We start from the raw sequence: 15,835 nt of genomic DNA, 5'->3' as shown, positions 1-15,835 counted from the left end.
TTCAAAATAAATATAGAGCCCATCCAATAACCAGGAGGATTTTTATTTTGAAAATTGGAAGAATGTTTTACATAATAATACATAATGAAGCATAAAAAGTAGTTTAACTTTAACATTTTTCAAGTTCCGCGAAATTTGCGTGAAATTTGGTGTTTTGAAATTGAGGTGCCCGTGAAATTTGCAATTTTCGAGCGTGAAAAATCACTAAGCCTATTTATCTGTGACGACTGCCTGTTAATTTACAACTTTTTATCAGGTTTATCAATTATTTTTTCAGGAAGTACATAGCTCACACTATAATAAACTTAAAACTGAAAAAAATATCCAAAAATATCCAATTTCAGATGATTTGAAAATAATCACCTTCCCGTTACATTCTCTTCGTATCTTCCCCAACCACGTGTTGCTGCGAAGAATCACGTCAACTTCCACGCTCCGAATCAACCATCTGCCTTCGTCGATTTTTATTTTGCGCCTCTCTTCGTCGACTCAAACGTCACTTAAACTCGACCCAAACAAAATCCCGTATCATCGTCGTCGCAGCCAGGGGGATGACAGATGGGGATTTCAGCCTACCGCACATCATTTCCAATATGGCGTCGTGTGTTTATAAACAATGGGTGTTTGTATATAAACGGCAAAAGGAGCAAAATTATTTCGAATCGTTTGAATAATTCTTACCAAATTATCCTGCGATCAAATTCCATCCTGGCGAGGTAGGTATTAAGAGAGCAGTATAATACAGTAGTTGTTCGGTAACTGGGCGTTGTTTAACTGGGCTGCTTTTTAACTGGGCGCTCGATAACTGGGCCGTAGCCCAGTTAAAAAGCAGACAAACGTCAAAAAACCAAAACAAACCGAAATCACCGAGGGGTTAATGGATGCAAAAATCATGGTCAACAATTAACAAACTTTTTTCAAACTTTTATGTTTTTTTTAAGTCACAATTAAAGAAATATGAATAGTAATCATTGTAAATAAATTTTAGTTACTTTAATTTTTATATTTCATCAAATAAATATTATGCATCGGTAGTCCCCTCGTTATTTTTCGTTCAGCCCAGTTAGCGAACAGCATTCGATGACTGGGCTACGTTCTCAGCCCAGTTACCGAACAACTACTGTATATCTTTTCATAAAATATAAATTCCCCCCTGGTGCAGTTCCGGATTTGGATCCAACAACCGTGTCACAAATCTGTGCAACGAAATCCACGGTGTGGCTGATGGACATCTTAGCTGCACCCAGTTCTGCTCAAAGGAGTTTATCCAAACGGCGCTTGCGATGAACGAAACGCTGTTCCGGAATTGCCATGTCGTGGTCAACCCAAAGCACAACAACCAACTTTTGCGGGGCATTCGGACCCGGCCCTCGGATCGTCGGTGTAACACGCTCGATCAAACCCTCCCGCTCGTCAGATCCGCAAGCCTTCCTGAACAGATTCGCACGGGACACACGTCTACAAAGGTGTGCCACCGGATGTTTGCCGGAGAATTATGTTTGCGGTTTCAACAGCTGAAGAACCTAGGACTCACACATCAGCCGGATCAGCAGCTGCTGACACGTAAAGCAGGGCTTCAACCAGCACCATTTCCCAGGAAAGATTTCAAAGTTCAACGTTTTTATATATCTATTAAAATAAATAAAGTTTTGCCCAGATTCCTTCTCCAATCGGCCGCTAGTCTCGATCTATCCCTGCCGGTCCTGGTCCGCGTCTTCTTTGCCATCAACCGTTCTAGAATAGATGCTCTTCCGGATCCCCTCCTCATTAGTCCACTGAACCTTCGCCTTCTCGGCTTCGTCCTCCTCGCGCGATCGGATGACCATACCAGCGCGAGACACCAGATAAATATTTGTTGAGCAGTCGCATCAACTCGACCCGTTTCTTCTCGATCTGTTAACCCGGAACGTTGGGACGCAAAACAGTTTACTCTTGGCCGCGTGAGGCTTCCAGCGGAAAAGGAGCAGCGTTTACTTTTTTGCAGCAGCAGTTTGAAACTTCACTGGGTTAACTAAGCATCGTGAGGTCAGCGGATCGGCGGCGGAATAAATAAAAATTAAATAACAATATCCAAAAACTGTAATTCTGTTTGTTTCATTAAGAAAACGAGGATTAAAAGTAATTGAAAACCACTTGATAATTAAATTTCTCTAAATAGGTATGATTGATAATTGACATACTACTCGAATGAAAAGTAAGTTGTGCGATATTGGGGCAATTCATCAGTACCAAAAATGACACTAAAACTTGTCAAAGTACCAAAACATGTCAAAGTACCAAAAGAAGAGAGGTAGGCTCTCACTGTATGGAGTTTGACAGGTCGTCTACTCCCTGGTCGCAGCCGCAAAGTGATTTAGCTGCTGTTAATTTTTGCAAGTTTCCGCTGTAAATTCCCCTTAAAACGCAACCATGTCGGCCAGATACGACCGCGCCGTAACCGTGTTCTCCCCGGATGGCCATCTGCTGCAGGTGGAGTACGCCCAGGAAGCTGTCCGGAAAGGATCCACCGCCGTGAGTAGACTAACCTCAAACTTGCGTTGTTTTGCTTGTCATTCCGGAATCTGAGCTGGTTCATTCGCTGCTTGCAGGTCGGTGTCCGCGGCAAGGATGTGGTCGTGCTGGGTGTGGAGAAGAAATCGGTGGCTAAGCTGCAGGAGGAACGAACTGTTCGGAAGATCTGTCTGCTGGATGACCACGTAGTAATGGCATTTGCCGGTTTAACTGCCGACGCTCGAATCCTGATCAACCGGGCCCAGGTCGAGTGTCAAAGCCACAAGCTGAACGTTGAAGACCCGGTCACGCTCGAGTACATCACCCGGTTCATCGCTGGGCTCAAGCAAAAGTACACCCAGAGCAACGGACGACGTCCGTTCGGTATTTCCTGCCTCATCGGAGGCTTCGATTACGACGGTCTGCCGCACCTCTATCAGACGGAACCCTCGGGAATCTACTACGAATGGAAGGCCAACGCCACTGGGCGATCCGCCAAAACGGTGCGAGAATTCCTGGAAAAGTACTACACCCCAGAACTGGTCGAGTCCGAAGAGGGAGCCATCAAGTTGGCCATCAAGGCCCTGCTGGAGGTGGTACAGTCCGGCCAGAAGAACCTCGAGGTGGCCGTCATGAAGCGAAGCCAGCCGATGCAGATGCTCGACGCGGAAACGATCGAAAAGTACGTCGCGATTATCGAGAAGGAAAAGGAGGAGGAAGCGGAAAAGAAGAAGCAGAAGAAGTGAACGGGGAAGGACGTTGCGCGCGGTAAGGATTCTGGTTCTTCTTGCATTGATTGAAACACACTACATTTAAAAGATATCGAAGTAATTACAATTTGGAATAAATGATTGCTTTTTACGGTTACAGAACTGTGAGGATCAGTATAAAACAAACGGCTGGTGGAAAAATGTTGTGCAAATTATCCGAACATCCTTCTATGCACGATAAGATTAATCATATAGTATAATTTTATTTTTTTTTGAATCAAGACTTACATTTCTAAAGGGCCAAACATTCAATATTAAGTTTTTTTGAATTGTTAGTCTTGCTTCGAAAATCAAATAGTATTTTCGAAAAGATCGGAAAATTTCAAACGATAAAAGTAAAAAAAGTAAATCTTTCCCTGTTCCTGAGAGGAACACCCTTGAAGAGTATCGGGGCCGGCTTTACAAAGCGGATTCAGTGGCAGTTTCATTCTTAACTTATTGTTAACATGTTAAGGCTAGTGATAACATTCCATAGGTCGCCTCCCTAAGGTGTCGTGATAAGGTCCAGTTTGTGACGATACACTACCTTCCCTTTACTAAGCAATCGATTCCAGAAGGAAAAAGATCACCAGTTGTGTTGGTCCGAGCCGGGATTTGAACCCCGATCTACCGCTTACGAGGCGGAAGCGTTACCACTGGGCTACGTGGCTCGGTCAACGATTCACTTTATCAAAAATGCTGTAAAGTACTTTTCGATTGCAAATTTAAATTCACATACAAAAATAAAATTAAAAAAAAAATTATGTAGGAAATTTCGATTTTTCAAAAAATCATAACTCGCCGGCAAAATGTTTACTTCTCTATGGCTCGAAAGTTGCGTGTTTTGGTCCCCTAAAACATATCAAAAAATCTCAAAAATACAAAATAAATCCAATTTTGGGAAATTGAGCTTTTGTGAAAAAAAGTATATTAAATATCGGCAAGATTTTTTTCGGTGTACCTATTTTTTCTGAATATTCGAATGGTGAATGGTGAATGCTTTTTTTGCATCTGATTTATGATTTCTAGTAATGCATGGATTGCCAACAGTAGGGGCCCAGCTGTAAAACAGAAATATAAAATCCAAAAACAGCTGCAAATCGGTTATAAAAGCGCTTTTGGTGCAATTTTGAAAACTGTTTAGCTGTTATGCGTTGCACTAAATGCGCTTATAGTGCTGAATAATTTCCTGTTTTAGTGCTGTTTGGTTACTTGGGTAGGCATTATGCAAACAAAAATTTTAACAATTTTCCCTAATAAGCCAAATGAATGCTGATATATATTCCAAATAAAAATTTTCATGCTTTAAAATTCTTATCGATTACTAGGGGAAATATACCCATTTTAATCACACTAAGCCGTTCGACCAATTCTCATCACTTTTGCCGTTTCTGCTATTAAATCAATATTTTCAGATGTTTCAACAATGGAGAGTTGCTTGCTCACTTTTATTTGAGCTATTTATTACTTTGGAACAGTCAAAAACACTTTTTATAAGCTGTAATTCATGATCAAAGTGCTGATAGGCCGATAATAGAAATAGGCTGAGAAAGGGTATAGTTCCCCTAAGTAATCAACTTGTTATCTGTTTCCACAACCAAATCTGAATTTCCAGAATGAAATTTGTTTTTTTTTTTTGTTTAATTTCGGGAATTCTCGGGACAAATTGCCGGCCAAGGGCGAATGATGCTGGTGATACCTCTTCAGTTGACGCTCAGGCGAGGAACATCCTGGAAGGAGCGTCAATGACTACGTCCGTAGTCCTGTTAGATCATTCTTGATCAAGACAGTATAGCTCTGGTTCCTTGCAAGTGTCCTATTTTCTTACCTCCACGTTGGCTTGGTTTCGTCATCATGATGACAAAGTGTGACCTTGCTGGTGGCCTGTGGAAACGGCTCGTAAACCTTTGACTGCCGCGGGTCAGAATCGAGACGGCTAAAAGAAAGGGGCGCGCCAATGTGGAACAGGGATGTAATGTGTGATTGTAGACGGTATTGTTTTGATTCGCAGTATGCTGAGTCAACTGTATATTCTGTTTATGTTGTTTCACTGATTTTAAAACACGCCTTCTGTTTATTATCGTCCATTTGTTTTCGATTCTATTTTCATGATTCTCTTTTTTCTCAACGCTTTTCCACTCTATTTACTAATTGATGCTGCTGTAACAAACTGTCTGTTTTCCCTTAATTTGGCAGCGATGCCAATTTTGTTTATCTTTATTTATCTATTTGAATAATTTTTCATCTGCCCTATAAATTGCACTTAATACAATCTAAGCTTGTTTGTTACCTCTATTTATTTACTATTGTTAATTTCTTCAAATAGTATATTTCTTTCACTGTCCATTAGGCCGTCCCAAAAAATATATAAAAGTTGTCAAATCTTTGGTGCTCACCCCTGGAATGATAGATTAGGACAGGCCTGCCCAACGTCCGGCCCGCGACGGCTTTTTAAAATAGTTCTATGACCGGCCCTTTATGAAATATTCAATAAATAAATTGAGTGTCTAAATAAAAAAAATATCTTGAGATCAATTTTTCAATTATTATAACAAAACATTTATTTGTTTATTTTGCTTTTGACATACAGTGTTGCTAATTCTACGTTTGTTATGCCTTTGTATTTTTTAAAATGATTTAATTTCACATCTAAACATTCTCTATGTTTGAATTCAATTCTTATCATTTCAATATTGCTGGGAAAAAGATCGCTGCAAATATTTTTAAAGAATTAAAAAGACAATCTCAAGAAGTTGAGAAATCAGATAGCATTTTTTTCATAATCTTCAATAATTCTAAGAAATTTGAAGAATGACGAATCAGATATGTATTTGTATTAACTTTTTTAAATTTCATGTCTTTAAAAAAAATTAAATGTTTTGTAAAATATTTGAATAAAGGTTCACAACAACGCAAAAATTGTTTTTTCGTAGAGAAGATTTGAATCCAAATTTCGTTTTAGTAAATTTTATCTTGCCTCGTTGATTTTTCAAACTTGAATAAAAACTTGCAACGACGAAATATTGGTATTTATTTTATGTTAATGATGTCAGGGAATTCAATTTCATTCGACAAAAACAATTACAATACAATTTTGTTCAAAACAAAATAAAAGTAAATCAAATAAACACATCTTTGAAAGTAATCTTTGTATTTCATTCTTCAAAACCCCCCTTCGAACTGTCACTTCTTACACGGGACTCACATTTATTATCAAACCAAGCATTTGGTAGTGTGTGTGAACTCTGTGTAAAGAGGGTGTCAAACTAAAAAGTGACCCCGTTCGTTTGAAAATAATTGGTTTCAAACCATCGGGGTTTCGGTGTACCCTTGTCCATAACGGTTTACATCACTGTAGGTTCCTTGCAAGCGTCCTATTTTCTTATATCCACGTGTGACTTAGCTGGTGGCTTGTATGGACGGTTCGTAGTCCGTTGACCAGCGAAGGTCTGAGTCGAGACGGCTAAAAAAAAGGGACGCGGCAATGTGGGAATGGGACGAATGCAAAGTAATTTGTGATTGTAGAAGGTATTGTTTTGATTCGCAGCATGTTGAAACAACTGTTTTGGATGTACCTGAAACATCACAGAACGATGTTTCTCTTTTATCACTTCTCAGCTACCAGATATCTTCTGTTTGATGTGTAGAGTATTATCCACCATTGGAACACAAAGCTGACCGAGCCACGTAGCCCAGTGGTAGCGCTTCCGCATCGTAAACGGTAGATCGGGGTTCAAATCCCGGATCGGACCAACACAACTGGTGATCTTTTCCCCTCTGGATTCGATTGCTTAGTAAAGGGAAGGTAGTGTATCGTCACAAACTGGACCTTATCAAGACACCTTAGGAAGGCAACCTATGGAATGTTAACATTAACCATAACATGTTAACATTAAGTTAATAATAAACAGTCACTGAATCCGCTTTATAAATGCCGGCCCCGATACTCTTCACGGGTGTTCCCATCAGGAACAGGGAAAGATATACTTATTGGAACACAAAGAAATATAAAATGTTTATGTGAATAAAATATATAAAATAAATGAAAATTTCATTCTCCTAGGTTTAGTTACAAATTGAAATTATTTTCAAAAAGAATGTGACCATTTAGGCCACTTTTGCGACTACTGCCCAAACCTTAAAAGTACCACCAGGGCACCATCAGCTGACAAATTGCAACAATCTTTCTCCCTTTGCCACTTCTGCTGTCTATTCGTCTTTTCTGCTCATATTGTATTAATCTTTGTGCATGTAGTGTCTGGGGGCACAAAACCAAAACATTCAAGTATGCCCCCACTTAATCGTGTCACTTTAAAAAAAAAGGGAGCTGAAAATTTTCAATTGAGTGGGCGCTCCAAATTATACGATGCACTCAGAGGTGATTAGTGTCACTTAAACGGCCAAGTCAGTTCTAATCTAGCTAGAAAACGTCGCAGATTATTTCTTGTGTTCATGTCGTGTTGTGTCTAGCCATACTGTTGTTGTTGTTGGTGTTGTCGTGCTCCAAGTTCAGGTTCATTGATGAGCTGACTCTGCGAGGGGAAAGAACTCTGTGTGTGACTGACTGTCTGTCCCGCAATCAGATCTAGATCTAGACTCTCGCCGCACATCACACCATCACACGCAATGGAAAAAGAAAGGTAAGCTTGCGGTTGATCTAGGGATTGAGTGGCGAAAGATGATTCATAATTAATATGTTTTTTCTTCGCAGATTTTCGCTGCTGCTGCTCGAGCCCGGCGAGATTTACTTTGAGGACTTTTCCGTGGACCTGCTGCTTCAGCCTGATGATCAGCAGTCGCAGTCCAAGTCGTCGTCATCGTCGTTCCAATCTTCGCTGATTGGACGGCTGAAGATGTGCTCCAAGTCGGTGGTGTTCGAAGCCAAGGATGACATCCGACAGCCCCTCGTCAAGATCGCCTACAAGGACTGTCTGCAGATCCGTCGCTGGGAACCGACCAGGCTGGACACAATGGAATGCAACGTGCTGGCGATCGAGTGCAGTCACTACACCGAAATGCTCAACGACAACGTCGTGCAGCCGTACCAGCAAAAAGACGGAAAGGTATTCCTGTTTAACTTTCACTACGCCAAACTGGACGATTACATCCAGCAACTGTGCCAACTTCATCGGGCTTCGACGCTGCACGCGTACGAACAAAACAGCATGGTAAGAACTTGTGCTCGAAGGGGTTGAACCCCGCCACTGATAAGAGTGTCGTCGCACGGTTATCAATCAAAATTCAAGAATTGTGCAATATCTCTGAGACATTTTTTTTTTGCTTTACAGATTGCGACGATCGTCTTTTCGCGCCACAATCGGGTAAAGTTTAACCCGCTTTGGTTGGAGAACCTGTACGAGAAGATCATCTGCGACTACCAGGTGGACGAGATAAATCCTCTTGTGGTGAATCCCGGCCGGCTGTTGCTGACGAATGCGTTCGTTTACTTCCAGCCGTACAACAACATTCAGCGGGTGAGTCATGGGCGAGCAGGAACGTTCCTGTTTTAAGTTTTATTAGACAAAGTTTTTAGAATAGGCTGTTTTTCTGCTCCTGCTGAAACTGCACTTTTAAAATCTTAAAATTGCAATTAATCAACGATTTTTTCCATTTTCCAAACTTCTCAAAAAAATAGTTTCGAAACGCTGAAATTTAGAAAAAGTGTTTACAAGGTTTATGGATGGCCGCGTCCATGGTCCAAAGCCATAATATTATTATTATTAATTAATTATTATTAATAATCATTTGATTTTCTGGTTGAAAAAAAATCAAGGATTCGAAAATTCAATAATATTTGGAAACTCAAAAAATTTAAAATACAAATACAGTCCAGACTAGATTATCCGATGTTTCGATTGTCCGAAGGTTTGTGTGAGACTTCAAATAATCGAATTATGAACAAAAAAATATTATATATTGTTGGACTTTTGACATCAAAATTGAGTGCTGCGACCCCATTTTAGTCCAATTTGAATTGTTTATTGCCCATTAAATTGAAAAATGCAGTTTTTCAATTAATCATCACTACCACTTTGGCCGCGATCCTAAATTTAAAAATTCTAAATCACTTTAGAGTAGTTGAGGGGTCATACTTCAGCTCGACAGTAAAAAAGACAACGAAAAAACACATTTTTGTGATTCGATTATCCAAAGTGAAGTTTTGCCAAGGCCTTCGGATAATCGAGTATGGACTGTATTACACATTAAAAAAAATCAAATATTTGGAAACCAAAAATTAAATTCAACATACAATTATTTAAATATCAAAATATAAATATGCATTTAAAAATTCAAAATTTCAAAAGAAATCAAAGCATCATACATTTTTAAATAGACAAAAATGAATTATAAAAATCAAAAATCAAAAATTTCGAAAATTTAACTTTTTCAATTTTTTATTTGAAAAAAAAATCTAAATCTAGAGTTTTATTTTAAATTGTCATATATACATAGGGAATCCCAAAGCTTGTAGAAACATTAAAAAAACTGAATATATTTAAAAACTCAAAAATCAAGATATCCAAAATTAACCAATAAAACAACAACAATAAAACAACAAATTACAATTACAAAATAAGAAAAAATATAATTGCTAAAAATATTCTTAAAAAACAAAATTCAAGGATTTGAAAATTTTGGATACGGTTCGTACTTGATTGTGGGAACTTCTCGCCATAATTTCAAGCGATCATTAAATTTTTTTATTTTTCCAAAATTTTAATTATTTGCCTAAACTATAACAAACATGCTCCAAAATATCAAATTCTCTGTAATATTTAAAATATCAAAATTAAAGCATTAAATTCAGAATTTAAATTTAAGAATTTAAGAATTTAAACTGCAGAATTTAAGAATTTAAGGAAACTAAGAAAATTAAGAATCAAAATTTAGAATTTAAATGAAAAAATGCAAGAATTTAAATTTAAATTTAAGAATTTAAAATTTAAATTTAAATTTAAGATTTAAATTTAAGAATTTAAATTTAAGAATTTAAAAATTTAAATTTAAATTTAAAATTTAAATTTAAGAATTTTGAATTTAAGAATTTAAGAATTTAAGAATTTAAATTTTAGAATTTAGAATTTAAGAAAAATTTAAATTAGAATTTAAATTAAGAATTTAAATTAAAATTTAAATTTAAATTTAGAATTTAAATTTAGAATTTAAATTTAAGAATTTAAGAATTTAGAATTTAAATTTAAATTTAAATTTAAATTAAAGAATTTAAAATTTAAGAATTTAAAATTAAATTTAAGAATTTAAAAATTTAAAATTAAGAATTTAAATTTAAAATTAAATTTAAAATTTAAGAATTTAGAATTTAAATTTAAATTTAAGAATTTAAGAATTTAAATTTAAAATTTAAAATTTAAATTTAAATTTAAATTAGAATTTAAATTTAAATTTAAATTTAATTAAGAATTCAAAAATTTAAATTTAAATTTAAGAATTTAAATTTAAATTTAAGATTTAAGAATTTAAAATTTAAGAATTTAAGAATTTAAGAATTTAAGAATTTAAGAATTTAAGAATTTAAGAATTTAAATTTAAGAATTTAAATTTAAATTTAAGAATTTAAATTTAAGAATTTAAGAATTTAAATTTAAGAATTTAAGAATTTAAATTTAAATTTAAATTTAAGAATTTAAGAATTAAAAATTTAAGCTAAGAATTTAAGAATTTAAGAATTTAAGAATTTAAGAATTTAAGAATTTAAGAATTTAAAATTTAAGAATTTAGAATTTAAAATTTAAAATTTAAGAATTTAAGAATTTAAGAATTTAAGAATTTAAAATTTAGAATTTAAATTTAAGAATTTAAGAATTTAAATTTAAGAATTTAAGAATTTAAATTTAAGAATTTAAGAATTTAAGAATTTAAATTTAAGAATTTAAGAATTTAAATTTAAGAATTTAAGAATTTAAATTTAAGAATTTAAGAATTTAAGAATTTAAGAATTTAAAATTTAAATTTAAGAATTTAAGAATTTAAGAATTTAAGAATTTAAGAATTTAAGAATTTAAAATTTAAGAATTTAAGAATTTAAAATTTAAGAATTTAAGAATTTAAGAATTTAAGAATTTAAATTTAAGAATTTAAGAATTTAAGAATTTAAGAATTTAAGAATTTAAGAATTTAAGAATTTAAGAATTTAAGAATTTAAGAATTTAAGAATTTAAGAATTTAAGAATTTAAGAATTTAAGAATTTAAGAATTTAAGAATTTAAGAATTTAAGAATTGAAGAATTTAGAAATTCAAAAATTTAAGAATTTTTGATTTTGGATTTTTTCAGGAAAAATATACTCTTTCTAATCAAACACCTATCTTCGTCATATGGAGAGTTTGATGCTCGATTAAAGCTTCAAAAATAATGTTTAGGCTATAAACTTCCCAGCAACAGCACCGCCTCGAGTAAGCACGCAAATTTATGCCATTTATTGGCCAGAATGATCAAATTTAATGCATTTTTGATCATAATTTCTATTTTGCGAGACTATTTCTCATCATTTTGGTGGCACACACATCCACGAAAGTCGCCATCAATATCTTTTCACTTGCGCTAACGATTTCAAAGCGCTTAAGATATAAAATTGCTTCCAACTACCGGCAACATGTTCTTTGACCATTACTTAGTCACTCACTAGAAAAATAATCCCGAAAATGTAAATAATTAGCAAGCACCATAAAAAATTACAAACGCGCTAAGTCTTCTGACGTTTGAATTTTGAATACCCATTCCAATCGAAGGCTGAAGAAAACCGAGCGAGGAGCGAAGGCAAATAAAGAACAAAGGGTGGCCACCAACACCACCAGCAGCGCCTGTTGGAGTGAGCAAGTGCTGCCAGGAAACTTTCGCTATAAATGCTACTTTTCGTTACTGTTCGCTTCAAATTTCATCAATTTTGGCAGCACAAAGCAGACCCAAAGGAGCGCTGGAAGAAAAAAAAAAGAACTAAGCTGAAAATAGAAAAATGGGCGTGGCCCAATGCACTCGACTGATTAGAATGCATTTTTGAAATATTTTTTTTAAATGCTTGTAAAAGTAATAGTTTAACTTTTAATAAGAGTGAAAATAAAGAGAAATGTTCACAAAAAGTTGCTCTACTCGTTGGTGTACTTGGTTTTAGTGAGTTTCAAGGAACAATCCAGATTTTCCAGCATTCATCATTCAAACACTTATTAGACTTAAAATGGGCATATTTCCCCATTAACTCCATGATGGCCGACTGGTTAGCGTCCCAGACCATCAATCCCAAGGTGTGAGTTTCACACCTGATTCTCAAAGGTTTTTTGTTCATATTCCAAGCTCAATTCCTGATTCCAAATTTCAAGGAAGCCGGGATTTGATCCCTAACTCAGAATTATTCGACTTTTCTCTATAAACATCATATTTCTTCCAGTACCCCGTTGTCAAAATCCGCCTGAAAACAATCCAGAGCTTTACCAAGCGTCGCTTCCTGCTGCGCCACGTGGGCCTCGAGCTGCGATGGTCCGATGGCTCCGACCAGCTGCTGTACGTGTCCTTCCGTAACCAGACCGTGCGGGACGATTTCTACGCCAAAACAACCCAGCAGGATGATTTTTCCGTCGTGGAACAAATCCCGGAAAGCATCACGCTCAAATGGCAAAACGGGTTGATTTCCAACTACGACTACTTGCTGTATCTGAACAGCTTGGCCGACCGGACGTACCAAGACTTGACCCAGTATCCGGTGTTTCCGTGGGTGATTTGCGATTACACCTCGGAGGAGCTGGATCTGGGCGATCCGACGGTGTACCGTGACCTCACGAAACCGGTCGGCGCACTGAGCCAGGAGAGACTGCAAAGACTGAAGGAACGCTGCGAAGAGATGGGTGACGATCAGAAGTTTCTGTACGGATCGCACTACTCGGCACCGGGGCTGGTTCTGTTCTATCTGGTCCGGAAATATCCCAAGCTGATGCTATGCCTGCAGAATGGGCGCTTCGACCATCCGGATCGCATGTTCAACAAGGTGGAGGATGTGTACAGCAATTGCATGATAAACATGGCCGACTTTAAGGAGCTGATTCCGGAGTTTTACGACACCGAAACGGGCGGGGACTTTTTGGTGAACAAGATGAAGATTAACTTCGGGGCGCGGTTCGACGGAACACCGGTGAACCACGTCCAGCTGCCAAAGTGGGCGAAGGGCTCGCCGGAGAAGTTTGTCGGGATGTTGCGGGAAGCGCTCGAGTCGGACTTTGTGTCCGGAAATTTGCACCACTGGATCGATTTGATATTCGGGTACAAGCAGAGGGGCGAAGAAGCGCTAAAGGCGGATAACTGTGAGTAAAATTGGTCCATTACTATGGGATGGGTTCAGAGCGACAAAACATGATTATTCTCATCCACAGTGTTCTACCATCTCTGCTACGAGGGGTCCGTCGACCTGGACCAGATCAAGGACCTGGCCGCACGACACGCCCTCGAGGTACAAATCTCCGAGTTTGGCCAAATCCCGAAACAGCTCTTCCGCACGCCGCACGTGTCCAAGCTCCTCAAGGTGGACTCACCGTTGGCGCACTCCGGCGGCAGCTTGTCGATAGACTGCGAACTGCTCGTCGAATTGGACGCGCAATACTTTTCCCACAAGGACGAGATCACGTCGCTGCTGTTGGACGAACCGACGACGAACATCTTCACCAGCAGTAAGGACGGCACGTTCAAGTGTTACAACCTGGTCGAACGGCGCCAGATACGGAGCGTCCAGATCAGCGACATGCCGCTGAGCGCGATACGGCTGACGAGTGCCAAGGCGGCCATTCTGGGGTGCTGGGACAATAGCATGTAAGCCGATTGCTTAAAGAGAATGACAACTTGGTAACTTTGACTTTGCATTTGGTAGAATAATCTACAATCTGGATTACGGGAAAGTCTCGCAAGTAGTTCCAGCCCATGACGATGCGGTTTCGTGCATCTCCTGTGTTCAGGGAAGCAACCTCCTGGTGTCCGGCAGTTGGGATTGCAGCGTCAAGTAGGTTACTTCTAAACAACTTAAAAACTATCATCTGTAACACCTTCATCCGCAGAGTTTGGAACAACTTCCACATTGATGCGGTTATCGGCTACCTTCCGCTGGAGGACAAAATCGTCTGTCTGGACACTTTCAAGACCGAAGACTGTCTGAAGATACTCGTCGGAAGCGCCAGCGGTGAACTGTTCCTGTGGCAACTGCAGATCACCGACCAAAACCGCGCCGTAGACTCCGAGGATCACCGGTTGATCTTGCAGCATCGGGACGGCGTTACGGTCGTTCGATTCAACCGGTCCTGCTCGATGATCGTGAGCAGCGGTGAAGATCGCATGTTCAACATCGTAGACATCAAGACAGGGATGGTGATCTTCAAGCGCGAAATGCCGGCCGTTGTGAGCGCTCTCTGCTGGGCCAAGGACGACAAGTATCTGCTGATGGGCGATCGCGCCGGAGTTTTGTACGTGTGGAACATGCTCGAGGGCATGATCCAGAAGGAGATTCGAGTACATGCAGGTAAGTTATTTTTAAGTTAAACAATGGAGCACCCGCCGTCGTGCAGTTTTTGACAGTTCGCTCCATAAGAAATACATTGTAGACAAAAGCAAAAACTGCTCGACTACGGGAGCTCCATTCCAAGATGCAAAAAGACAAAATCTTAACCCTTTCCAGATTGTATTTATGGTGTCGGTTGTTCGCGCGATGGCCAAATCATAACCAGTGGCAAAGATGACCGCGACTATTGTGTCAAAATATGGAAGAGTAATTTGTAAGCTGTTTAGCGTAAGTAAGTTTTTCAACGCATTTTTTAAACTTTCCCAGTTTCTAAACAAACAAAAAAGTCGGTCTTCGTGCGAACAAAAACACACAAAAAAGTCTGCCCGCTTTGCGTGAGCGTCTATTTATTCGTGATATATATTTTTAATGAAATCGTTTTTTCCGTGTTAAATTTTTACTACCTCTTTTACGTTTCGAGCAATAAAATTGAATCTCGTTCATCTGTTTATCGTGAGGAAAGACTTTGAACGGTAATTTGATTTTGAGAAAGCCCTTTTGTTTTCAGATGTAGTATATTACATGTTGTAGGTAACTAGTTACAAAGGTCGATTTTTCCAGCACTCGTCTTATTTATTTCGACTTAACAAACTCAATTGTGTGCAATTAATTCAGATTTTTGGTATAGACTACGTGAAGCTGTACCGTAGGCTACGAGACAAAAGCCCTCGTTACGGTGTCGAGAGAAAACCGCAGCTGGGTCCCGGTAGCTGCAAGCGATCAGAAGAACCGAGTCATCAAGTGGAGGTTGGTGAATGGCCGGACCTGCTTGATGAGAATAAAGGGCAAATTCTTTAACTACAGCCTGATCAACATCTACGCGCCGACGTCATCGGAGAAGCAAACGCGCAGGTCGGGAGGGAAGCGTTCTTCTAACATGTCATTGGCAAGGTAACCGTTTAGTCAATTTCGCCGCTGTAGCACCTTCTTTGCGCGCAAGAACATTTGGAAGCAAACCTGGCGCCACCCGAATGGCGAATCGTGCACACAAATCGATCACGTTTTGGTAGACGGTCGACACTTCACGTTCGGACGTGATGGACGTC

The 15,835-nt window shown here is 38.2% G+C and overlaps 2 protein-coding genes across 2 annotated transcripts; both read left to right on the top strand.

Annotated features, from left to right (window-relative positions):
• The first annotated feature begins 500 nt into the window (after nucleotides 1–500).
• Nucleotides 501–3,386, top strand: LOC6039057 (proteasome subunit alpha type-7-1). The gene is made up of 3 exons (XM_038248542.1): nucleotides 501–536; nucleotides 2,335–2,511; nucleotides 2,589–3,386. Exons 2-3 carry the CDS (start codon nucleotides 2,410–2,412, stop codon nucleotides 3,234–3,236), a joined length of 750 nt encoding a protein of 249 aa, XP_038104470.1. The 5' UTR covers nucleotides 501–536; nucleotides 2,335–2,409; the 3' UTR covers nucleotides 3,237–3,386.
• Nucleotides 3,387–7,451: 4,065 nt separating this feature from the next.
• LOC6039058 (protein FAN) lies at nucleotides 7,452–15,251 on the top strand. Its single transcript, XM_001848683.2, has 8 exons — nucleotides 7,452–7,879; nucleotides 7,951–8,407; nucleotides 8,528–8,713; nucleotides 12,642–13,548; nucleotides 13,618–14,050; nucleotides 14,109–14,237; nucleotides 14,293–14,750; nucleotides 14,907–15,251. The coding sequence occupies exons 1-8, from the start codon at nucleotides 7,866–7,868 to the stop codon at nucleotides 15,005–15,007; spliced, it is 2,685 nt and encodes an 894-aa protein (XP_001848735.2). The 5' UTR covers nucleotides 7,452–7,865; the 3' UTR covers nucleotides 15,008–15,251.
• Nucleotides 15,252–15,835: the final 584 nt, after the last annotated feature.

Source organism: Culex quinquefasciatus, chromosome 1, assembly GCF_015732765.1.
Source record: "Culex quinquefasciatus strain JHB chromosome 1, VPISU_Cqui_1.0_pri_paternal, whole genome shotgun sequence".
Lineage (NCBI taxonomy): Eukaryota > Metazoa > Arthropoda > Insecta > Diptera > Culicidae > Culex > Culex quinquefasciatus.
This window is presented reverse-complemented; position numbering and strand designations above follow the sequence as displayed.

Bases quoted from the DNA above. Each gene is read 5' to 3' on its own strand.
- LOC6039057 (XM_038248542.1), top strand. From the start codon at position 2,410: ATGTCGGCCAGATACGACCGCGCCGTAACCGTGTTCTCCCCGGATGGC. The intron at 2,512-2,588 runs GTGAGTAGACTA...CGCTGCTTGCAG, and splicing joins TCCGGAAAGGATCCACCGCC to GTCGGTGTCCGCGGCAAGGA.
- LOC6039058 (XM_001848683.2), top strand. The intron at 13,549-13,617 runs GTGAGTAAAATT...TCTCATCCACAG, and splicing joins AGCGCTAAAGGCGGATAACT to TGTTCTACCATCTCTGCTAC. The intron at 14,051-14,108 runs GTAAGCCGATTG...TGCATTTGGTAG, and splicing joins GGGTGCTGGGACAATAGCAT to AATAATCTACAATCTGGATT.